General features: G+C 43.7%; 2 protein-coding genes across 2 annotated transcripts; both read left to right on the forward strand.

Moving 5' to 3' along the window:
* The first annotated feature begins 7,035 nt into the window (after positions 1–7,035).
* On the forward strand, positions 7,036–7,719 carry LOC149128475 (upstream-binding factor 1-like protein 1). The gene has a single exon (XM_089305842.1). It carries the CDS (start codon positions 7,036–7,038, stop codon positions 7,717–7,719), a length of 684 nt encoding a protein of 227 aa, XP_089161968.1.
* A 6,385-nt stretch (positions 7,720–14,104) lies between these two features.
* LOC100357286 (tripartite motif-containing protein 51) lies at positions 14,105–25,580 on the forward strand. Its single transcript, XM_008267561.5, is given in 8 exon segments — positions 14,105–14,366; positions 19,398–19,812; positions 20,104–20,199; positions 21,841–22,071; positions 22,742–22,764; positions 23,588–23,685; positions 24,928–25,023; positions 25,026–25,580. Coding segments are annotated over 7 exon segments (1,347 nt in total). The 5' UTR covers positions 14,105–14,366; positions 19,398–19,401; the 3' UTR covers positions 25,418–25,580.
* The last annotated feature ends 786 nt before the right edge of the window (positions 25,581–26,366 follow it).

Below are 26,366 nucleotides of genomic sequence, written 5' to 3' on the forward strand. Positions count from 1 at the left end.
CCTAGCGACCACTGGGGGAGTGAACCAATGGAAGGAAATACTTTGTCTCTGTCTCTCTCTCTCACTGTCTACAACTCTACCTGCCCCCTCACCCCCCCCCCAAAAAAAAGAGAGAGAGAGTTAGTATTAACAAAGTTATTCTAACATCAAGAACATTCATGTTTGGCTCAGTGGTTTCAGATCCACTTGGAATGGCCACATCTCTTTCTGGAGCACTTGGGGACATGTCCTGCTCCTCTGCATATTCTAGCTTCATGGTAACAACGGGCACTGTAGGCAACCACAGGTGATGGCTCAAGTACTTGGTTTCTCCCACCCTCATGCAAGACCCAGAAATACATTTCTGGATCCTAGCTTTGTCCTTGCCCAATCCTAGCTATTTTGGGTAGTGAATTGGCAGGTGGAAACTCTGTAGGCTTAATATTAGGTAGTTGGCTAACTCAAGTCACTACTAATTCAACTAACTGTGATGGTCAATTCTGTCTCAAATGTCCAAAATCAACACTATTTCTGGGTGAATCTCTCAAAGTGTTAGAAGATGAAACTAGTGTTAGCTTTCCCAAGACCACAAACTCTTTGTTTTAGAAATAAAAACACCGTGAGAAGTGTGTGCGTGTGTGTGTGTGGGGGGGCAGTTTGTTGAAAATACAAAGCAACAATCATACCGAAAGAGAGTTTCTGCGTTATACTCCCGGCCAGAACACAAGACGACAGGATTTCCTCATCAATGCCAAGCTCAGAATAAATAAATACACACACACAAACAAAAAAGAACCACCATGGAGACAGCATCACATTACAAACTCTTTCTCTTGATAATTTCTGGTTTCCAGCTGACCAGATAGGTTGTTCTTCTTCTTTTTTAAAAGAGAATCATTTTATTATTTATTTGAAAGTCAGAGTTACACAGAGAGTGGAGAGGCAGAGAGAAAGAGATTTCCATCAACTGGTTCACTTCCTAATTGGCCGCCACGGTCAGAGCTCCCAAGCTAGGAGCCAGGAACTTCTTCTGGATCACCCACACAGGGCACAGGGGTCCAAGCACTTGGGCAATCTTCACTGCTTTCCCAAGCCATAGCAGAGTGTTGCATCAGAAGCGGAGCAGTCGGGACTCGAACTAGCGCTCATATGGGATGCTGGCACTGTAGGTGGCAGTTTTACCTGCTTCCCCCAGTGCCAGCCCCTTGATGAATTTCTTCTCTCACTGTATCATCCTTTCTGTGCACGTGAATGGTTTTATCAGCTGAAGCTGTTAGTAATTAACTTTCAGATTGATCAAAAGCACAAACGAATATTCCAGATTCACTGTCCAATGACCCAGGCTGCACCCCTGCGTGGACTCTGAAAATTGGAGCCAGTTCTCCAGTCCCAAAGGTGCACAGTGCCCTTGTCAGCTCCACATACAAGTACTCCATCAGAATTTGCAGTCAATGTGTTAATAATAGCTTTATGTCCAGACACAATTTGAATGAAGCATCCATCAGGGAATTTCCACTGTTTGATGTTCTGTGGCGAACCAGAGCAAATGTGTAATGTCTTGGATGTAACACTCCAGCTGTCACTGATCCTTTATGATTTGTTAATGGCACTCTCATCTTCCCAGCCACCAGATCCCATAATCGTATTGTAGTGTCATGGCTTCCTGTAATAATTTGTGGTTCTGCAGCTTGACACTTCACTGTAGCAACTGCATTTGTATGTCCAGAAAATGTGTGTACACTGGCGCTTGTTCTCACATCCCAAATCTGTGCAGTTGAGTCTCGACTACAGATTACCAGCACATCGATTGTTGTGTACAAATCCAAGCCCTACACTGTGCTCAGATGTCCATGATAATGCCTTAGAACCGTATAACTTTATTTTACACTGAGGGCTGAGAGTGCCAGGCTTTTGTACAAGCTGACACTGGCAGGACGTTAGAGGGCAGGAGGATGGCAGAAGTCTCTGTGCCTCTCCTCTGCCTTAGAGGAACCACCTCTTCCCCGCTGCCACCCTCCTTGCAGAACTCTGGTCCTGTTGTAGTTTATATCACAAACCTCCTTCACCCATAGTTTGGGTGGTCACAGCTCTTTCAGATGTTACTTTCTGGGTTGTTTCACTGTCTCATGTTTGGTTTTTCAGGTCTTCCTTCACTCCCGTATCAAATACCTGGCAGTAAATGCCCCTATGGGAGCTCTCTGTCTCTCTCAGTCTATAGAAAGAAAGAAAGAAAGAAAGAAAGAAAGAAAGAAACAGGGTTAGCTACAATTTGAAGATTTTAAAAATTCATGGGTACTACATTCTACCACTTGTCTTCACCAATCATCATCCAATTCTATGGACACTTTCTTCATCTTTTCTATAATTTTAGTTGTCTGGGAAGAATTCAAACAGGAAAACCAAGCTTTTTCCTAAGGACATTTGTCAATAATGGCGACAATAAGACAAATAAAATAATTTTGGAGGTATACCTATAATAATCATAGGACTTAGTAATAGACTTCTTCTTTTTTTTTTTGACAGAGACAGCGAGAGAGAGAGAGAGAAAGGTCTTCCTTCTCTTGGTTTACCCACCCCCCCCCCCCGCCAAATGAATGCCACAGCCGTGCACTGTGGCAATCTGAAGCCAGGAGCCAGGTGCTTCCTCCTGGCCTAACATGCAGGGCAGGTCCCAAGCACCTGGGCCATCCTCCACTGCGTGCTCCGGCCACAGCAGAAACCTGAACTGAAAGAGGAGCAACCAGGACAGATTCTGGCTCCCCAACCAGGAGTAGAAAATGGAGTGCTGATGCAGCAGGCGGAGGATTAGCCTAGCAAGCCGCAGCACCAGCCTGACTTCTTAAACCATTAATACAATCTTGATGTGAATGGAAGGGGAGAGAGAGCGGGAGAGGGGAGGGTTGCAGGTGGGAGGGAAGTTATGGGGGGGAAAAAGCCATTGTAATCCATAAGCTGTACTTTGGAAATTTATATTCATTAAATAAAAGTTAAAAAAATGTTAAATACCAAATAGCAATAAGAGTCACATATCTAATTTTAAATTTTCTAGTGAACACAAAAAATAAACCAAATAAAATTAACATTAATGATATTATTAAATTTCTTATACACTAAACATTCTAAATAGCTATTGTTATAAATATTACTAATGTATCTAACATATTTATATGCTAATTTTGTGTGCAATGCACATTTTACACCTCAACCATCCCTGGCAATACACATTCTCTTTTAGTCACTTGTTGATTCAAGTTCTTTTGCTCTTCTTCTCTGTTTCTCTGAACTGTTTGGAAACATGCCTGCAAATCAGTGAAGAATCGGCATATAGTGTAAAAGTATGGTGCAGATTACAGAGTGGCACACTCTACCCAGGGATAGGGAATTTTCTTTCTGGCTGTTTATAACATCATTTGTGGCATCTTCTCTGCATTTATAAAAATACATCTGCATATATTAAATGTCATCGGAGGCTCTGACTAATAGAACCGAGAACAAGATAATTCTTGTGAAAGCTGTTGGTGTTGTTTATTGGTGTTCAGTAATGAGTTCCATTGTCTCATATGGCGAAGAAGAGGTCCTGGGACATAGTGTTTGGTTACAAACAGTGGGGTGACGTGCAGGGGAAATGTACACTGTGCTGTAGAGATGAGGGACACCAGTTCGAATATGTACCTTTGATTTCTAAAACAACATGAATCACGGTGGAAAAATGTTTCATTCTCTTCTAGTTTTGTATCTCTCCTATATAACAGAGGAACATTTCTCAAACTCTGCACTAAAAGTTTTGTTCTTTGGGGGCTGGGAGATAGGATTAGGGTGGGGCATGTGTGAGTTCTCTGGGCTTCCTGGCTTATTGTGTGACTCCTCACCTGTATGTGATCTGCCAATCATCACTCCTCAGACACCAGACAAATGAGCCACTCTAATTCTCCTAATCCTTTCATCTATAGGTTCATGGAACTGAAATTACAGAATATATGGCATTTTCTATTTTTCTTTCACATAACTGTGTTCCCCAGGTTCATCGTTATTATCAGCAATAATATTAACATTCATTGAATTTTAAACAAATTATAGCTGACAAAAGACAATTCATGGAATGTTCCTTTTATTGAAACAACATAACTAAGTAGCCTTTTCTTTGTGAACCTATTTTTTGAGAGTTTATTACTTGAGAGTTGGAATTACAGACAGAAGGAGAGCCAGAGAAAAGGGTCTTAGATCTGCTGCTTCACTCCTGAAATGGCTGCAATGACCAGAGCTGAGTCCATTATGAAGCCAGGAGATTCTTCCAGCTCTCCCAGCCTAGGGTAATGTATTTGTTATTTCCTTTTTTTAAGGATTTATTTATTAATATGAAAGTGAGAGTTAAATACAGAGAGAAGGAGAGAGAGAGAGAGAGAAAGAGAGAGAGAGAGAGGTCTTCCATGTGCTGGTTCACTCCCCAGTTGTTCGCAATGGCTGGATCTGCACTGATCAGAAGCCAGGAGCCAGGAGATTCTTCTGGGTCTCCCACACAGTTGCGGGGGCCCAAGGACTTTGGCCATTTTCCACTGCTTTCCCAGGTCATAGCAGAGAGCTGGATCAGAAGTGGAGCAGCTGAACTTGATCCAATGCCCATATGGTCTGCCAGCACCGCAGGATGCAGCTTTGACCCGCTATGTCGCAGCACCGTCCACTTTGTCTGGAAATTCTAACACGTATTCATGTCTTCTTTGGCTCTCATGGTCTATAAGGGCTGCATCTAGTGGTGTCTGCGATCCAGTTGGTGGCTTTTTTTTTGAAGATGCCAAACTCCTTAATTATCATTTGCTCTATGGAGTCAGCTTCCCTTAGTCTTCTGATACTTTAGGGAAGAGTTAGGTCTGAATCTTCCCTCTTTGGTAACTGAAAAGAAAATATTGGCATAAACTGGCTCAAGCACATTTATCACACTAACTGATGGTTCCCATCTCCAAATAAACTCCTAGAATCCATGTATTGATGAATCCAAGTAAAAATAATATTCTGTTTTTATACTAGCAGTTTTAAGATTTTGATTAAGTCGTGCAGAGTAGCTCTAGTATAAAAATTCAAAGCTTTTGTTTTTTTACCTGGAAATCAAATCATCATAAGTGCAAATTGTCCAATTTTACAGAATACAGGACCAGAGTTTTGATTCTCAACAATTGAGTGCTTTCATAGGATAGCATTAAATGGTGTTTCCTTAAGAATCTCTGGACTGGCAAGATTTAAAGAAATGTCCAAACAGAGGGTAACAGCATCTCCCCTTGCTTCAGGAATGGTACTAGCTCCAATTGATCAAGATATTAGCAAGGGGCCTGCACTGTGGCATACTAGGCTAAGCCTCCACCTACTGCTCCAGCATCTCATACAGACACTAGTTCGTGTCACTGCTGCCCCACTTCTGATCCAAGTCATTGCTAATGTGCATGGAAAAGCAGCAGTGAATGCTCCAAGTGCTTGGACACTTGCACCCACAATGGAGACTCAGAAGAAGCTCCTGGCTGATGGCTACTAAAGAGCACTGCTCCTGCCATTGTGGCCATTTGGGGAGTGAACCAGCAGATGGACGATCTTTCTCTCTGTCTATCCCTCTCTCTGTAATGCTTTCTGTCCAATAAATTTTGAAAAATCTCTAAAAAATGTTACTAGGCAGTGTGTGGTGTGTGTGTGTGTGTGTGTGTGAGTGTATTCATTTGCTGATGAAGAACTTCGGAACTGACTGGGAATGATACTGATGGTGTCCCAGGATGGAGAGAGCAGAGCCATGACCAGAAGAGCTACTACCCTGCTGGTGACTGACACAGTGCTCTACAGGGTAACCACTGAGAGAGAACCCTGGTGACCAGGAACCAGGTTGTCATAGCAGCTACCTCTATCAAAGTACCAGCTGCCTCTGAAGATATGACATCAAACCCAATGAAGAAACATTCCTTCACAGCATCTACCAGCATCTATTGTGACAGAGTCTCTGGCTTTACTTGCTCAGCTTTTCAGAGAAGTAACGGAGAACAGAGTATCTGCACAAAAAGGAAACTAAGATATCGTGAGAATACAAAAGACTGTAAAGTGAATCAGGGAACATGCAAAATATTTCAAATTATACTTTAGAAAGGAAGAATGAAAAGAGGAGAGAGAGCTCTTCCATCTGCTGGTTTACTACCCATATACCTGGCATGGCTCGGTCTGGGTCGGGCTAAAGCTCATTCTGGGCATCACACATGGGTGGTAGGGATCCTAGTACTTGGGCAATCACTTGCCAGCACTCATGGTGTGCATTTTCTGACCCTCGGTCATACCTTCAGTCAAGGGTATCTGAACTCGACACAGACTGTGGCCACATTCAGTCACTACAGGGATTGTCCTTCCTTTATAAATTATGCCTTCTTCCTTTTTGTGTTTTTTACTTTGATCTCAGGATGCTTAGACACTTCAGCTTCTTGAGTGTGTGGTCTGCTGCTTGTCTTATTGAGTTCCCTTTAAATAAGCTCCGGTGAGATTCGGTAAAAAGCTGGTGAGGCTGGTGTGGTGGAGATTGTGAAAAGCACAAATGCAGCATGTCAAAGGCAAGCCTAGATTTCATTTCAGACGTGGCAGTTTTCCAGTTACACTGCAGAGCCCATGAAATGTATGAAGGATGTACCCTGAGTGAGTTGTGGTTTTCCCACTAATCTTAGTGAAGGAGAATAATGTTCCTGCCCTTTCTCCTCTGACCTGCTGAATGACGATAGGATGCCCACAAATACATTCTTGGAGTCTTGTGGGAGAAAAACTTTGAGACATGTCAAGGATGGTACACAACAAGGACTTTAAGAGTGGTCCACAGCACTGCTTTAGACTACGCTTTCTGTTCCAAAAAACAACATCTTGGAATTCATAGAGAATAATCTCCCATCCACCGGACTCCACAGAAACAGAGAACAACCCAGTCACATCTGCCCTGGGGAAATTAGCTTTGAGAGGATTTGCTGGGGAAGCTCTCCTACTGAGATAATTACAGATCTCTTCTCACTTCAGGAAGTTCTACAACTTGACAGAACTGTCCTGGGAACTATGGAACACATCAGACAGAAAAGCCACAAGAAACCTCCAGTCTTCCCAAAGAAGCCCCTGACTGCTTACATCTGCTATTTCAAGGAGATGCAGCCTCACTACTCCCAAAAGTACCCCAAACTCAGCAACCAAGAGCTCACCCAAATCCTATCTGGGAAATACAAGCAGCTCCCAGAGCACATGAAGCAGAAATACTTCCAGGATTTCCAGAGGGAGAAGCAGGAATATGAGGAAAAACTGGCTCAGTTCAGGGAAGATCACCCTGATCTGGTCCAGGACTCCAAGAAATCGGATTTCTTCAAGAAGGGCCAAGCCCAGGCCCCCAGGAAGTCTCCGGGAAATGGGAAACATGTGAGGTCTCCTCCAGAGAGGTATGGCTTGTCCAGGAAGCTGGTCTTCCTTGGAGAGCCCAAGAAGCCCCCTATGAACGCATACCACAAATTCCACCAAGATTTGTGGTGCAGTCCGGAGCTGCGAAGCCTGCACCCGAGGGAGCGCATGGTGGAGGTCAGCAGGCGCTGGCAGCGTGTTCCACAAAGCCAGAGGGAGCACTTTACCAGACAGGCGGAGGAGCTGCAGAGACAGTACAAGGTGAACCTGACCTCTGGCTGCAGAGTCTGTCACCTGAGGAATATGCTGTCTACAAAGAAGCCAACTATGGCAAGGGGAGGAATATGCGCATGACCGGAGGCCCAAACCCCAACTTCAGACAGGGGTGTCTGCAGCCCACATCAATAAGGAGTTCCCAAGAAGCACCTGTAGAGAAGCAGATGATGCAGGCTCTCGGGAAAGATCACTCAGAGCATTTTGAGGTCGATTCTCCTCCCTCACAGCGAGCAGACATGGATGTGGAGGAAGATGGAGAAGAGGATGAAGGCAGTAACTCTTCAGACTCTGTCAGTGAGGATGAAGATGAGGTTGCAGGGAAGATGGGGATGAGCGAGGATGCTGTGTGTAGCTCATCTTCCTCAGACTCTGACTGAGCTCTGCTCACAGTCTAGAAGCCTGGACAGTGACAGTGATCTCCACAAAAAGTGTTCATGACCAAATGTCACCGAGAGGACTCCCTTGTCCCTGCTCCTTGTATTTTCTTGCTTTTTTCCTTTCCTTCTTCCCACCTTCTATCTCAATAAACGTAGACCACGCTAGTATGAGGGGAAGGTGGTGCTGTATCTCTGTATCAAGTCGGTAAATCTGGAGGGATGGCTTTTCTGAGGAATGCTTGTAAATGCTAGCTGGTACCGCCCATCATCATCCCCAATTCCATCCCTGGGAAATTCCAAGTAATTGAAGCTCTTGGTAAACAAGGAACTGCTTGGGCTGTGGGGCACACAGTGGTAGATGTGTTGGTCATCTTATCTTCTGACAGGGGACATGGTTGAGTGGATGACCACTGACTTGCCTGGGGAGCTGCTCCTCAACTCCTGCATTGAATCCAGGGTCCAGAGTGTTTGATGGGCAGCAGGAGAGGTGACCTAGGAAAGTTGTCAGATTCTACATAGTGTTCCCTCTTGCTGATGTAAGGACTGATGTTGCCAGGAGAGCAGTGGGCATCATCACGCTTCCTTTGATGTGTGTCTTTACTTCTTAGCTCTCCCTGGGTCTCTTTTTACTAATTTCAGAGTAAACGTTTTAAAACAAGAAACAAATATTTCTATTTCAATTAAATGAGCTCCTCCATAGAATCAGTACGTTATTACTTTGGACTCTGCTGTTCTGTGTGGAGCCCTCATTTACCCTGAGCAGAAGCTCCTAATCCTTCCTTCTCTCAGTACCAGTGAGTCTCCCACTTAGCATTTGACATAGAGAGATTCGTGCACATTTGGATATCCTGAAAAGGTACAAACTTCTACTCTTGCCAGTTCAACTGGATGATACTGCTTTAAACTCTTTGGTTAATGCATTTTTGGAAACCTATTTAAGCCTCCTCCCTTCTCATTCTACTTTGCTTTTGACTATTTCTACATTTTGTTAAAAGAATATTTGTGTCACAGTAGTAGTGTAGGCTTCACAGATGAAAGCCATTTTTGAATGTTTATTTTATTCCTGGAAATCTTAGTAAAATGTTATTTATCTTTGTCTAGGTCAAAATATGTTTCAGAATACAATTGGAATATTTGCAACTTTTATAGCTTGCGTTTAAATATCTTCTTTGGGAATTTTGCAAGCAGTGCTAAATACTAGAAATGATTTGTTCTTGCTTCTCACTTTGAAGTTAAGGTCTACATTATTTTCCACCATGAAATTTATTTGAAACAAATAATAAAATACCAGCAATATTTCTATCTATAAGCATGAGCTGTTTTTTAAAATATTTATTTATTTGACAGCAAAATAAAGAGGGGCCTGAAAGAGAGAGAGGGGCTCACGCCCCAGAAGACTACAGTGGCTGAGGGCATTACTTTCTCCTGTGTTTTGCTCTCTTCAGGAAGTCAATGGATTGGATGACATCCATAGGTTTTGGGGAGGAGAATCCTAAATGAATACAGTCATTCAAATGCTCATCTCAACTTATACCACCTTCACAGACACAACCAGAAATAGCAGGACCTTGTTTATCTACATCAGAGGGGAGAGCAGACAGGGCCATTAAAAGAGGCAGAATGAATTGTGGGTTGCCAGAACACAGACTTGTGTACCCTCCAAAATAATGAATTCTAAAGTACAATGGCCACAGGCTGGGGTGGGTGCAGTGTGTGGTGAAGCTAGGACAGACATGCATTCAGCAGGTGAGGACAGTGTCCCTGGGAACAGCTGCTCCAAGGGCAGGGCCATGGAATGAGAGCTCCTGGGACAAGCTGCATGGAGAGGAATGCTGTGTCTTGCATTCAGTTTCAACCAGTGGTTCCCAGAGACACATTCAGTTGGTCCCTAACATAGCCTTGTTATTACTTTGGAATTTTGATACCAGTCACCTATTCACTTAGATGTAAACCTTTCATACTTCAGGAATACTCACTGTTGGGGAAACATTTGCATTCTGGGGTCCAGCATTTGACAACACTGCTTTATCACAGGGAATTTCCCTCACTTTCAGCAACTGGTGACACTCTTACAAAGGGAATTCAGAGAGAGAAAGGAGGAAAGCAATAAATCAGCAGGAGGAAAATAATTCAGTTTCTTCTCACAACTCTGCCTAGACTGCAGGACATTTTCAGAGGCAGGGATTCTCCTACAATAAAACTTGCCTAATTGCTCTTCGTGTCCCTGAACATGCGGATAGCAGGCATTCACTTTGGTATAAATACAAAGTTAATTCATTTACTAATTTGTTTGCAAGATGGGGGCAAGGACATGAGACACACATAGTTCCCATTCGCCCTCACATGTCTGTTTTAGTTTAAGATTTATTTATTTCTTGGAAAGGCAAAGTTAGAGAGAGAGAAGCAGAGACAAAGAGAGATCTCCCACCTGCCTATTAACTCCCCTAATGGCTTCAATGGCCATAGCTGTGCCAAGCTGAAACCAGGAGTCAGGAGTTTCTTTCTGGGTCTCCCACATAGGTGCAGGGGCCCAAGGACTTGAACCATCCTTGGCTGCTTTCCCAGGGTCGTTAACGGGGGCTGCATTAGAAGTGGAGCAGCCTGGACTCAAACAGGTGCCCTCTATGGTGGTTATACTGGCTCCTCACAACTCGAGAACCACACACATTTCTTCAGGAATGCAGACACTGTGGACAGCCAGAATGAGGAAAAAACTCCAAATCCACACAATAGCTGCTATCTCTTCTTTCCATTTTCTCCATCTGTTGTTTTCCATAGAAGAGCTTCAGAGCAGTGGCAGAATCTGTCCCCACCCTCCCACAGGCAATGAGGCTCAGCCCAGACACAAGAAGTAGACCATGGGGCCACACTGTGGCTTAGTGCCCTAAGACTCTGTTTGTGGTGCTGGCATTCCACATAGGCACCGGTACTTGTCCTAGATGCTCCTCTTCTGATCCAGCTCTCTGTTATGGCCTGGGAAAGCAGTAGAAGTTGGCCCAAATGCTTAGGCCCCTGTACCTGTAGGAGATCTGGAAGAATCTCCTGATGCCTGGTTTCTGGCCAGTCCAGCTCTGGCTGTTGCAGCCATTTGGGGAGTGAACCAGGGGTTGGAAAACCTTTCTATCTCTCCCTCTCTGTGCCTCTACCTCTCTAATAAATAAATAAAATCATAAAAAAAGTGAACCAAACCTGGAGGAAATTAATGGCAAGGATTCCACAGACCTTCTCTGCTGTCCTGATGCTTCCTTTCCTGGCTGGGGTGGAGTCTAAAGTCTCATGGCTCTGCCTCCCACTGGTCTGAGCCACAGGATTTCCATTCCCCTCCCCAGCCTGGGAGGAGTGTCCAGAGGGAAGAGCTCTGCAGCAGGGAAGTCCCAACTGAGTGCTTGCCAGGTTTCCAATTGGCCCAGGGGAGGTCCCAGTACCAGTGCACTTGACCAGTGTGTTCTGGGACAGCTCTGGAGGCTTGACCTGGAGTGTGCTGGGCAGGAGAAATCTCCATTCTGGGATGAGAGCCAAGGCTGTTCTGGCCAAGTTCTTACACCACTATATAAACATACACCAATGAATAAAGCCAACCATTGTAGACATGACAAAATATAAATATAACCTTGTCAAAAGGATTTATAAGTTTCCTAAGACACGGATTAAAATCCTTGATGGCTGACATCCTCTTTTCTACCTGTTTCTCAGAGAGAAAAAAAGAAAAACACAATCCAAAAACATTACACAGAAAGCATTGGGGAGCCCATTAGTTATGAAACCAATAACTCTCAATGATGCTGTAGCACAAGGCACAGCTGTTCTTGTCATTTTAAATAAATTAAATGTATCCAATACAAAGTACTAAATCCATCTATGAAGAAAACACTGAATCAATAGAGACAGAGCATAAGAGATTCTGATCCTGGGTTCTGGCTTAACCCTGAAGTCCATGCCACCAGGGGTGGAGCCAAGGTCTGAGGGCTCCCACAGACCCTGGGACCTGGTAGCTATACAGACTCCAGCCAGGGACTCCTGCAGCTCCAGGTGCTGGTTAGAGACCAAAGAGATATGTAAATGAAACTCCTAGGCTGCTCCAGGCTCTGAGGTAAGACTGGCAGCAGCTCCCCTTCTGGGTTTAGGGATCTGGACATGAAGCAGCCTACTTCAAAGAAAGCTGCTGCCCCCCGTGAACAAACCCTGTGTTTTCAAACTCAGCGGCAGTGGTGGTTCCAAGCTTCCAGGGAAATGCCAAGGCAAGTTCGCTGGCAACAACAGGACACCAGGCTCCCAGCGGCCTTGGAGATAGCCATAGCATGCGAGCCTCCCAATGTGCCTGATCAGAGATAGTGAAAAATCATGGCTTCTCCTAGGTGCACCCTGTGCCAGCAGCACAAGAAGTTAGAAAGGAGAACTTAGAAAATGGTCAAGGACCTGGTGGTTCAGTGAGCTGCACTCAAGCCCCCATAACTTCCTTTGTCCAAAATCATCTGGTGGTTCCAATGGGGCCTGGGTGTCCCCTCAGGGGATGGCTGGGACCAACTTCAGAGTGGATGCAGGATCTGTCCCATCTTCCAGAGGGCAGCAAGGCTCAGCAGGCAGACAAGACCACACCTGCAGGACGCTGATGGTGAGGTTCTGGATTCCTTTGGGGCTGTGATCCTGGTGCTCTCTTACCCAGCTCCAGTGCAGACTGAGCCTTAATGGCTCTGCTGGCTCCTGTTCCTGTGCTGCCTGGGAGGAGCACATGGTGGGGGGAGTCTTTGTAGCCTGGGTGACCCACAGGCAATCTCCCCAAAAGCAGTCTGCCAAGCTGCCCTGGTACACTCTGGGAAGCAGTCCACGTGGCCAGTGTGTTCCTGGATCTCCAGGTATGCAGACCGTGGTAGCAGGGTTAAGGGCAGCACTTGCATCCAGTGACTGGTGTGCCACAGGGCAAGAGCCCGGAAAAGCACAACAGCTTCAGCCTCTCTGCTATAATCAAGTAAGGAAAACTAAATTAATGATCAACTGGGAAGTTGCTATTAACAATAGGGGCTGGGCCGGTGCCGTGGCTCACTAGGCTAATCCTCCGCCTTGCGGCGCCGGCACACCGGGTTCTAGTACCGGCTGTGGCGCCGGATTCTGTCCCGGTTGCCCCTCTTCCAGGCCAGCTCTCTGCTGTGGCCAGGGAGTGCAGTGGAGGATGGCCCAGGTGCTTGGGCCCTGCACCCCATGGGAGACCAGGAAAAGCACCTGGCTCCTGGCTCCTGCCATCGGATCAACGCGGTGCGCCAGCCGCAGCGCGCCAGCCGCGGCGGCCATTGTAGGGTGAACCAACGGCAAAGGAAGACCTTTCTCTCTGTCTCTCTCTCTCACTGTCCATTCTGCCTGAAAAAAAATAAAAAATAAAAAAAAAATAAAAAACAATAGGGGCTGTATGTGCACACCTCATGACACGAGAAAGCCCCATAAATAAAATAACAGTGAGATAATACCGTGTAGAAAACTAATATCTTTCTGCAAAGATGTAGAAAAAATTGAAATGCCTTTAATCTGGAAGGAGTGTATATTGAAAAAACAACCATTTTGGCAAACTCTAAAAACTCCCTATGGTTGGGAGTTGTGTGGCCGCTGGTTAATCTGTGGCTTTCAACACCAGCATCCAATATCCTGAAGTAACAGCATTCCCTGACTCGCAACCTGTTATTGACTGTTGATGTGTGAGGACACAGGTTAACTACCTATCCAGGTTTAACTTGTTGCTTGCTCTGATGGCAACCCAGCACAGTGCTGTGTGGGGCCCTGGCTGCACCAGTTATCACCCGACTTCCTGCTATATACACTTGGGAGGGCAGCAAAAGAACTCCCAAGTACTTGGCTGCAGGCCTTGCCTTTGCAACACAATTAAATCCAGCATCATGTATCCATTTGTGAATATAAAAATATACTTCAGCTTTCTATTAATTTAGGCTTTTACACATAATATCCTTTTTATGCGTGTATTCAAAGAATATCTATCTGGATTTCAAAAATTAACAAATATTACTTCTCAAATAGTTATTCATTTCAATCAAGAGAATGTTTGTGTAATTTGAGATTGATCCAATTGCTGTTAACTAAATCACCTGGAAAGGAGTACACCCAAGGAATGATGGGAAATAGTGCCCCTCCCCCCAATCCTCTCTGCTACAGTAACCCCATCCGGGCCTGGCTTGCTCCTCTTGTATAAAGGCCTTGCCCAGTCAAGGTTTATTCAGTTCTGAGGCTTGGTGTTGACTGGGCTGTGGAGACCTTCTGATCCTTCAGAGCCCAGGGAACTCAGAGCCACCTACCTGACCCAGGACCCATTCCTAGACGTTGCAGAGGACCCATTCCATTTGCCAGGTGAGTACTGGGTCCGAAGAACCGAATTCACGTTTTTTACCTTAAAACTTGAAAGTAGAGGAATTTTCATCTTAGAATTTAAGTATACGCAGTCTAAGATCACTCCCAGGCCCAGGGAAATGTACCTAAGAAATTAGGTACAACGTTTTCATCTCTATTATACTTTTGCACTTTAAATTCATAGATTTTATTCTGTTATTTTTCTGATGCCATATGCAGAAAACTGCTGAATTTCTGGTGAGGAAGCCCTTGGGAAATCTTGTCGTGGAATGTGAAAGTTGATCTCTCTACAAAAATTTTAGATTTTTGCTTGTGTTGTTAGAGTTGACAGACCGAAAAACGTCACCAATAGACACGTCTCTTATGCAAACAGCAAGGGGAAGCTTTATTGATTATCCAGCATGCTGGGGCTGTCTGTTCATACAAGAGCAGAGCAGCCCCGAATAACCAAAGGTTAGGGTTTATAAAGGCAAAAACCGCAAAACCGGGAAGGGGGGAATACATGGATGCTATGCACAGTTGCTATACATAGTTGCTAAGGTCAAAAGAGAGTACATAAAATCAAAAGAGAGTATATGGTTACTGGGGTCAACATAACCTAAAACCTAAGTGAAATTAATATTCATCATAATCTTGACAATACCAGTTACAATCTTACAATTAGCAATTAGGACTTCACATTAATGTAAGACACAGACAAATCACATCTTCATTATTAGCCCAGGTAACCCAGGTGCAACCTTTCTACTTTTAAGCTTGAGCAATCATGCTAGGGGGTATTTGTTCTCGGCCAAGGATGATGTAGTGCACTGCTATTGTCCGACTATTTGAATCATAGTTTCAGACCAGAGTCTCATGGTGGGGAGGTGCTTTCTCAGAATGGTGTCTCAAGTGCTCCAAAATGGAGTCCCTACTGTCAAGGTGCTACTTCACTCTGTCTTATTTTCACAGCTGTACCAGGAAGGTTTAAACCTGTAAGCTTAAGCTTAACTTTTTACACCCGCACACATATACAATTTTAACTCTTCAGTGTGTTTATCATGGAATAGCATTTTGGAATATATTTTTAATATTTTGTAGAAATTACATTTATGTTATAAAATTTTAATATGCACATTTAAAAGCATACGGTGTTGGGGATGGTGCTGTGGCACAACGAGTTAACACCCTGGCCTGAAGCACTGGCATCCCATATGCGTGCCAGTTCGAGTCCCGGCTGCTCCACTTCCAATCCAGCTCTCTGTTATGATTTGGGAAAGCAGTGGAAGATGGCCTAATTCCTTGGGCCCCTGCTTCCACGGGGGACCTGGAGGAGGCTCCTGGCTTCGGATAGGTGCAGCTCCGACCATTGCAGTCAAATGGGGAGTGAACTATTGGATGTAGACCTCTCTCTCTCTCTCTCTCTCTCTCTCTCTGCGCCTCTCTCTGTCTTTCCTCTCTCTGTACCTCTGACTTTCAAATAAATTAATTAATCTTTAAAAAAATAAAAATGAAAACATATGATGAGGGGGGCCAGCAGCCCATATGGACAATGTTTCTAGTCCCAGCTGCTCCACTTCCAATCCACCTCTCTACTATCTCTGGGAAAAGCAGTGGAAGGTGGCCCAGTGCTTAGGCCCCTGTCTCCACATGGGAGAACCAGAAGAAGCTCCTGGCTCCTGGCTTCAGATCAGCCCAGCTGTGGTCATTGCGGCTATTTGGGGAGTGAACCAGCAGATGGAAGACCATTCTCTCAGTCTTTCCCTCTCTCTGTCTGTAACTCTACCTCTCAAATAAGCAATAAATGAAATCTTAAAAAAATATAGAAACTGATATTCCACATTCTACCATCCCTCCTGCCCGCTCTCCAACTCTTCTTTCTCCTCCATCTACTGTTCTGACTCTTAATTTTTACAAACATCTGTTTTCAGTTTACTTAATGATCATGAGGGCAACCCTAAACTAGGTAAAGAGTTCAAGAAAGAGCATTTTTGTTTTGACAGGCAGAGTTACTGAGAGAGAGAGAGAGAGAGAGACAGAGGGAAAGGCTGTCATTCCGTTGGTTCACCCACCAAATTGCGATTATGGCTGGTGTGCTGCACTGATCTGAAGCCAGGAGCCAGGTACTTCCTCCTGGTCTCCCATGCAGGTGCAGGGCCCAAGAACTTGGGCCATCCTTCGCTTCCCTCCTGGGCCACAGCAGAGAGCTGGCCTGGAACAGGAGCAACCGGGACTAGAAACCGCAGTGCTGGAGCCACAGGTGGAAGATTAGCCAAGTGAGCCGTGGGGCACGCCAAGAAATAGTATTAAGTAAAACACTCTTTCTCAGCAGGAGACAAGGGCTGTAAACAGTCATCAAATCTCAAAATGTGCATTTAATTCCAATACATTACCTTTATGGTACTGTATTAGTTACTCAGGATCAGGGAAGAAATTTTGAAAAGCCATTTCTGTATAATACTCTTATATGTGGGATGACGATCCTTCCCTCTTCTATCTGATATGATAATTATGCCCTAACAGTCTTTGAACATATAACTCTTTGTGAGTCATTCATTATTATTTAAAGCTATTTATTTATCTTTAAAGATACATTTATGGGATAGTCAGAGTTAGAGACTGAGAGAGGGCTTCCATTTGCTGGTTTACTCTTTTTAATTTTTTTATTTTCGAAAGCTTTAAATAATTATATATTTCATAGGTACAGTTTGTGGATTATAGCAGTTTTTCACCCCATACCCACCCTACCACCTCCAAAGTGCACCACCGCCTACTCCCTCTCCCATCCCATTCTTCATAAAGATTCCGTTTGAATTATCTTTATATACAGAAGGTCAACTCTGTATTGAATAAAGTTTTCAACAGCTCATACCCTCATAGACATAAAATATAAAGTACTTTTTTACTTGGTTTTCTCTTCAAATGGCCACATCAACCAGGCCTGAGCCATGCCAAAGACAGGAACCAGGTGCCTCATCCAGGTTTCCCACAAGGGTACTGGGGCACAGCGACTTGAGCAAGGAGCTGAATCAGAAGTGAGACATCAGGGACTAGAACTGGCATCCATGTGGAATATTTGCTTTTCAGGTAGTGAGTTAACTCGCTGTAACACAATCTTGATCCCTTCTAAAAGATATTTGCAATTCTTTTTTAATAAGCTATTTATTTATATTTGAAAGACAGACAGAGAGAGAGAGAGAGATGTTCCATCCATTGTTCCACTACCCAAATGGCAGCAAAGTCCTGAGCTGAGCGCTTGCAAAGCCAGGGCCACGAGGTGCTTTTGGTTATCCCACATGGATGTAGAGCCCCAAACACTTGGGCCACCTTCCACTGTTTTCCCAGGTCATAGCAGAGAGGTGGATGTGAAGTGAAGCAGCCGGGGCTTGAACCTGCACCCATTTGGGATGCTGACGTTGCAGACAGCGGCTTAACTCGCTATGCCACAGCTCCTGCCCCAGTTTTCTGCAATTCTAAAGTTGTCTCACTTCCCCATAAATCCATTAGTGTTATTAGGAAATTAGAGGATAGTTGACTACTTAGAACTGCCATAATAAAGATTGCAATTAACACAAGATTCTCTCAGAGCTGGCATTGTGGACCATTGGGTTAAACTGTCTCATTAGATGTCAACATGCAGTATACCCTGCCAGTTCAAGTCCCAGCTGCTTCAAGTCCTGTCCAGCCTCCCACTAATGAGCATCTTAAGGCAGCAAAAATTGCTACAAATACCTGGAACAACTGCATGGAGTTACAGCTCCTGGCTTCGGCCTTGCCTTGTCCCACGAATTGCAGCCATTTGAGGAGTGAACCACTAAATGGATGATTTCTCCCTCCCTCCTTCTCTCCCTCTTTCTCTACCTCCACTCCCTGCACTTTTACCTTCAAATAAATTGACCTAAATAAAACAAAGGTATTTCTACTCTGGATTAAAATGAGTCGATTCTTTTATCTTCAGAAAATAAAGAAGAATATGTTTTCAAACAGTCCTTTTTAAAAAATTTTGGACACTAAATTTGGACACTAATTAGGGCTAATGCAGACTACTTAACCATTAGAGTTATGATCAAAATATATATGTTCACTTAAGACAACGCATGGGTGCAGAGTTTGGATGGTTCCAGAGAGAAATTTCTGTCACGTTAAGAGAGGTTAAATAAACCTCACATTGTTTCATTCCATCTTTTCTATGAATCTAGATTGCTTCCATCTGATTTGAGTTTGGTTGATTAAGAGGTGAGCTATTATATCGAACCCTACCCCAACCACCAAGGACTACTATAAAACTTTCTCACCATCTCATCCTCATATTTCATGACTAAATTAGAGAGATCCTCCCCCACTCCTGAGGCAATTTTCCAGACATTGGAAGGAGGATTGGAAAAATTAGGATAGGTTTTTGGTCTTTTTTTTTTTCACAGACAGTGAAGAGAGAGAGAGAGAGAGACAGAAAGGTCTTCCTTTTGCTGTTAGTTCACCCTCCAATGGCCACCGCACTGCGGCCAGCACACTGCACTGATCCAAAGGCAGGAGCCAGGTGCTTCTCCTGGTCTCCCATGGGGTGCAGGGCCCAAGGATTTGGGCCATCCTCCACTGCACTCCCTGGCCACAGCAGAGAGCTGGCCTGGAAGAGGGGCAACCCGGACAGAATCTGGCGCCCGACCGGGACTAGAACCCAGTGTGCCGGCGCCGCAAGGCGGAGAATTAGCCTAGTGAGCCGCGGCGCCAGCCATGGATAGGTTTTTGATCACTCAGGACTAGCAATTTGGCCCCACATCCACATCCAGGAAATGGGATTGGAAGAAACTGGTATTCTGCTCAGGAGTGGGGTCTGAGTGTGGAAGGGGTCATGAGTCATCAAGCAGGCACACGGTCTCCCAAAGGCTGAGAATCTCCTGTGGAGTCCATTTTTCACTTGCGTTGAAAATGCTTAATATCTTCTGCTTTCATGAGACTATTTCAGAAAGAAATGTAGCTGTGTCTCCCCTCATATAACCCTTGAGAAATTCTCACCAACCCAGGCCTATGAATGACCTGCTATTTCTTCTTCAGAAACATGGATTCCAGAGTCTGGCATGTCTTCCAGAAGGAGCTCACCTGTCTCATCTGCAAGAAGTACTTCATTGACCCAGTCACCATAGACTGTGGGCACAGCTTTTGCAGGCCTTGTCTGTATCTCTGCTGGCAAGAAACGTCAGATCTTAGTTTGTGCTTGAAATGCAAGAGAGTGACACGCAAGAGAGATTATAAAACAGACATTAGCATCAAGAACCTGGCAGTCCTCGCCAGAAAAGCCAGTCTCCTGCAGTTTCTCAGCTCAGAGGAGCACACGTGTGTGGTGCACAAGGAGACAAAGAAGATCTTCTGCCAAGAGAACAAGAACCTGCTGTGTGTGCTCTGCTCTGACTCTCAGGAGCATCAGGGTCACAGACACCTGTCAGTGGACCGGGCTGCCGAGGAGCACAGAGTAAGTGATGTCTCTGAAGATCCACTCCCCTAAAGGACAAGGGCCTTCTCATGGGTCTGTTTCCTGGGTCATTGCAGGAGTCCTCTCTATGTCCCATTCTGAAGCTCTGTTCTGAGTATTCTCAGGCTCACATGTGACAAATGTCTGACATGAACATGCAAGTACTATGATGTTTTTATTGTCAGTGAGGCAAACTTGCCTCTCCTTGGCAGCCCCAGTTCTTGTTGCAATGTGCATCTTACACTATCCTCTTCACTAGTGTTCAATGAATGATTGTGTCTGTGTCTACAGGAGACCCTCCTGAAGACAATGGAGTGTTTATGGAAAAACCTCTGTGAAAATAGCAGAAACATGAATATGGAAATAATCAAAACCAGATCATGGGAGGTTAGTGTGCTGCCACCTTTACCTTTGCCAAAACTTGAGATGAACATAGGGACAATGTTTAAAATAGGAACTTGATCTGAAATGACAAAGTATCGGATTTCATTCTAAAGAGGGTGAGGTCATAGGAAATGATGTCCTCAGTTACTCCACAGGGAAGTGTGGCCCTTGCCTAGGAGTTCTGGTTGCACCACAGATGTGCTGACTTACCCCCATAATAGGACATTCAGTACCACATATCAACTACAAGAAACGGGGTTGTCTCACAGAGGGTCATGTGTGCTGAGGTGTTGTAAAACCCAGGTAAGTATGACATCTGGGAGGCATGGGACAGTCAAGTCAAGCTTCCTGGCATAGTCAGCTTGCATTTGAATGAAATAGTATTTGGAGGTGGGTAGAAACCTTTCAACAAACACAGCACTGACTCAAATCTGAGGAAACGCTAAAAGGAGTACCCTAAGCAATTAATGTGAATCTTTAACATTATAATGAAATGTGTGTAAATATGATAGGAGATGTAGTTTCAATCTCTTGAAGGATACATAGAAACCTACCAAAATATGGGACTGGTTTGCAACCTAAGTGTAGGACTCAGCCTTTAAGAGAGGAATATAAGTGTGTCTTGGCAGATGGTTTTCTTGGGCGTGTGCTAATTTGAAAGAAGACAAATTCCTTTAACCAAAATGTCATGAGCAGGTATTCTACGCCAAATTGTGACAAAAAATGTGACAGCATGCAAGACTGAAAAAAATCCTTTGCTGAATGAGGCTAAAATCTGAATCAGAGAGGCAAATGGTAAACATCGAAGTAAAATGCATTGTATGTTCGAATGTGGCAAGATTTTAGGGAAACATTTGAGTAAGGAGTTTGTGAAGCAGTACAAGAGAATACAGACTGGAGATGAGAGTATGAGGTTAAATGTCTACATCAGAGAAAGGCTTACAAAAAGATGACACTGAAATAAAGAAGGCCACTGAATGATAAGGCCAGTAAGAGAATTCTTGGTGGAGAAAACTGTCCATGCAGAAGTGTGTCAGTAATGTATATTGGGTGGGGTTGAGGAGCTTGAGAGTCCACAACAAAATCTCTGGGCACAGTGAGTGATGTAGGAGGCTAGAAGTAAATGAGATGAAGTGGTAAAGAGGGTCAGATAGAGAGGAAAGCTTAGGAGGTCAGGTTTATGGGAGAAGTAATTGCATGAGAATGAGTATGCTAGTCTGATGTACTGCACACATAATGGTTTTCCATAACTGGAAGTAAATCTGAGAAACAGTGCTAAGGAATGGATTCCAATCCAGTCACTACTGCCATAAAGGGCATTTTCTACTCATGAGTTTGGTTGCCTTCCGATAGATATATATGCATGTATATGTGTTGCATGTTAGAAAATATTTATCAAATGAATAGATTTATTGGTTTCTCATGAAAAGTTCATGATGAATCATCTGAATGTAATTAATGAAATAACATGATGTTGATCCTCATACAGGAGAAAAAAACAAGAATGAAGTTTTGTAGATGTTGAGAAACAGAAGTGATGGTGGTTATAGGTAATTGATGTGTACGAGACAAAATCAAATTCATGAGATAAAGCAGAATAGAGATAAATGGGTTCTTGTTTTGAATAACTGAATGTGATTGCAGGATTATGTCGATTCGAGGAGAGAAGCAATCAGAAATGTATTTCAGAAGATGCCTCTGTATCTCCAGGAGGAGGAGCAACACCATTGGGAGATCCTGTACAAAGAGCACAGGGAAATTTTTGAGCAACTCAATGAAAGTCAAGCCAGAATGGCTCACAAGAGGGAGACTTTAAGAGGAATGTATAAGGAACTGAAGGAAATGTGTCATAAACCAGATGTGGAGCTACTTCAGGTAACAACTGACAAGCCAGGCATCAGCATGTTAGACATTCATACGTAGCTCCTCATTCTCTCTGCTGACATCTGCCTCTCCCTTTCCTTCCAGTATTTGTTCCTGACTGCTATTTCCACACTGAAGCTACCTTTTGGAATTTTATGGACCAAAGGTCCCTCAGACATTCTCCACGAGTGCCCAAACTTGTGTAATGGTTATGAAAATCGCTCCAAAGATAATCACCTTACAAACATCAATAAACTATTTTGGCTTTTTGAAAATTCACAAGTAAATAGTTTATTGACAGCTAGGCTAATTCATAACAAGGCTGATGGGGAGATCTGAGGATCTGGGTGTATTGCTGTCATTCTCTGCTCCTGTCCCTTGGGAAGAGGGCCTGGGAAAGACAGCTGCCTCCTTTCTTTATGGCTACAGCAGAGCACACAGCTCTCCTGCCCGCTCTCCCCTTCATTCCCATAGAAAATGTCCTCCACTTTCTGAACTTAAGAGGACTACAATTAATGAAAATGTGATAGGCCAGGTTTTTAAAAAGAAAAAATAGGAACTGCACCCTGGAAGGAAGACGGTGTGGAAATAATGACGAGAACCATCTCAAATTCCCACCCTGGACACAGGTTTAGAGCTGTCTTGGGAAATTCACTAAGCCTTTTTCTTTTTCTTCTCACAGGCTTTTGGAGACATCCTGCCCAGGTGAGTGTGTACCTGCATTCCCACAGGGGCTTTCCCAGGGTCTCCCCCAGTAAGCCCTTGGATCCTCTGGAGTGAGAGCAGAGCTTCTTAGGAAACTGACTGAATAGTTTCCTGAATCCTCTTTGCTCCCCACCTGCACATACACATTTTTTGTGGTTGTACCCAAGTGATTTTACTAGGCAGTCTTCATTTCAGTTCTAAAAATCTCCACAGGTGGAAGAGAAGGGCTGGAAGTCCCTAGGAGTGAGATGTCAGATCCCTCCAGGGGCCATCAGTGGCAGCTGAGGCAAGAGAGGGATAGCATATTCCAGCAGTGAGAAAATCCTGCTGTTGTGTTGATCCTGCATTTACGAGTTGACAGCTTTGGGAAGAACACAAAGGAAACCTCCCTCGAATGATTTAGAACACTGTGGGGCAGAGGGTAGCTGTGCTCTGGGACACAGATCTCCCTTATGGGACAAGGTTCACAGCCTTTAGCCACAGAAGGAAGCAGCACACATGCCAGGTTTCAGAGAACCACACATGGCCAGGTAGAGCGTTTTCAGGGAGGTCTGGCAGTTGGACACCAGACTCCCCCTCCTGATTACTCTTTGGAGCATCAGGGATGTAGCATCTACCCAGATTCTTGAGCAATAAGAAGCACTGGACTCAATTCTGATTGACTTTTGTATTCTATTTGGAAATTCAGGAGTTAAAAATAGAATTAGTTAGACAATGTGGTGATTTCTCAAATTCCAGATGGGTTTATTAAGAGTCTGGTTTCTTTTCAATGAAAATGATTTCTTTTGGCTCCACTCATGTGAACTTTATCTTGTTCTTGCAGGTGTGAATCCATGCTGCTGCACATGCCCCAGCCTGTGAATCCAGAGCTGAGTGCAGTGCCTATCACTGGACTGATAGAAACCCTCAGATACTTCCAAGGTGAATTTCAGCCCACTGACCGTATTCTTGACGCCCTTGGCTTGTTGTGCAGATCACATAGGTGACCTTTTCCAATTTATTAACTGTTACACACATTTTGGCATGTGAGGGAACCATAGGCTTATGTACATACATCACAGGCTTTTCTATATAGTCAGCTTTTATAATGTGAAGAGGGAAAAAGCTATTGAAAAGTATAAACGTGATCCAAGATCATACTTAGTTATCATATAGAGAAAGGAATGAGGAAGTGTGGGCAGATTGAGCAAATGAAGGTTAGTTATTTAGTGTAAAACATACAAAAGGATCCTTTTGTTCATGATATTTAAGCTGGCTTGGAAGAAGATGCTTCAAAGGTTTCAGAGTTTATTGGAACTTATTTTTTATATATATAATGGGCATAAGAGAGTACATATAGAAGTTTGTGGAAAAAGAAGTTCATTTTGGAGCAAAGAGTTTTTAAACCCATCCCTAGTTTTTCTACAATTAGCATTTCTCATGAACACTGTGAAAACTGTGAATCTTAAATTTGACATCTTTGAAGCTTAATCTTGTCTGTGTTTACATATATATATACACACACATATATATATACACACTAGTGTTTCAATGTTAGAATAAGAGAAATTTTGTATAAAATATATTAAAAGAAATGAATAATAATCTGTTTGTCCTCATCATAGGTATGTGCCTGTCTACTTTCAAAGTGCAAGGTGTTCCAGAAGACTTACAAAACTCCAGTGCACATTTAACATTAAATGTTAAGTAACATCCGCAATGGACATAGAGAGATTTACATAAATATATATGTCTACAGTGGAAATATGTAGTTTTTTTTTTCTACAGAAGTGCTTTAACTAGGACAAAATCTTCAATCTTATCCCACATGACATTGTTATTAGAAACATGAAATCTGTTTCTGACAGTGATGTTGGACAACTGGAGACAGTTCCAGGCACATTGTCCATGGGTACGTTGCTTTGAAAATTGAGTTGTAAGGCATTAGATTTACATTTGATTCCAATATTTGAATTCTGAAAAACCATTTCAGTTTCTGTAGTTAGGTCTTTGTTCTGCAGTGTGTATTGGGCCCTCTCTTCTATTAGGTGTTACAACCCAAATTCTGCTCACTGTGGTAACCTCTGACTTCCCAGGAGATTAGCTTCTGGGAGATGTTTTCCCTCTGGAGGTTAAACTCTCATTGTTGACATGTGTGTCTACTTCTGTTCTTTTGTTTTACAGTGACTGTCACTCTGGACCCTGAAAGATTCAACCAGCACATGTTCCTACAGGGAGATCTCTGAAGTCTGCACATTGGTTGTTTCCCTCATGATGTGCCCTGTCTCCCGGATGTTTTGTGGCATGGGGTGTTCATACTTTTATTTCTGGCAGATATTACTGGGAGGTAGATGTGGGAAACTCTTGCAATTGGGCTGTAGGTGTTTGTAATGGCTTTTGGAAAGAGAAGTACAGGAATACCAAGACATTTGTTGATGAGGGACTCTTTCCTATTGCATGTGTTAAGGAAGATGTCCATTACAGTTTCTTCACCACCTCTCCACTTTTAGTGCAATATGTAGCAAGGCCAATTAACCACATAGGACTATTCCTGGATTATGAAGCTAGAACTATGAGCTTTCTTGATGTTGATCACAGTTCTCTGATATATACCATCCCTTCTTGTTCCTTTTCTATTCATCTCAAGCCTATCTTCTCCTGCTCTCATTTATGAACAGACACAGGGGAAATCCACTCTCTGAAATACTCGTCCTTGAGCCTCACCAGATAGTAAAAATAGGTGGCATTTTATGAAATTTCAATTCCTCCTACTATCATGAAATCCCATTTACTGTGTTCTTATCAATTGTAGTAACAATAAAATTATGTATGCTGTACATGTTGTTGTTTATAAAATATTTTCTCATGATGTATTGAAAACAACACACTGTCTGATTCTCACTTTATTTATGAACTTTGAGAAAGTGAAAGAATAGATTATGGAGGTGTTCCAGTAATGTCCAAATCCAATTCAATAAAGGATGAATCAAACAAACATGGTTGTAAACACCCAATGAAATATGGAAATAGTTTGTCCTTTCTCTTTATTTAACAGTAACTACTTGTCATTTTCCATTTTTTTAGTGTAATAGCAAATAAGTGAAATGGCTTTAAGTCCTTAAAAGCACTGTTTTTAGCTCACAACTCTTGAGAGTGAGCCAAGGCATTTCACAATCGTGGTGTCACCATCTACTGAGCTTCTGCTGAAAATTCATGAAGCATCAACTCATGGCAGAAAAGCTGAAGGGAGAATTGTGTGCAGAAAGAACCATGTGGTTGGGTGGCCTGTAGTTACAACAACCCAGTCTTGGGTCGGCGCTGTGGCTCAATGGGTTAGCACCCTGGTCTGAAGCGCTGGCATCCCATCTGAGTGGCAGTTCTAGTCCTGGCTGCTCCTCTTCTGATCCAGCTCTGTGCGATGGCCTTGGAAAGCAGTGGAAGATGGCCCAAGTCCTTGGACCCTTACACCCACGTGGGAGACCCAGAAGAAGCTCCTGGCTCCTGGCTTCAGATCGGCACAGCTTCAGCCATTGCGGTCATCTGGAGAGTGAATCAGCAGATGGAAGACCTGTCTCTGTCACTACCTCTCTCTGTAGCTCTCTCTTTCAAAGAAATAAATCTTA

The sequence above is a fragment of the Oryctolagus cuniculus genome, chromosome 1 (assembly GCF_051225735.1).
Source record: "Oryctolagus cuniculus isolate XC-2025 breed Fujian yellow rabbit chromosome 1, ASM5122573v1, whole genome shotgun sequence".
NCBI classification, from domain to species: domain Eukaryota; kingdom Metazoa; phylum Chordata; class Mammalia; order Lagomorpha; family Leporidae; genus Oryctolagus; species Oryctolagus cuniculus.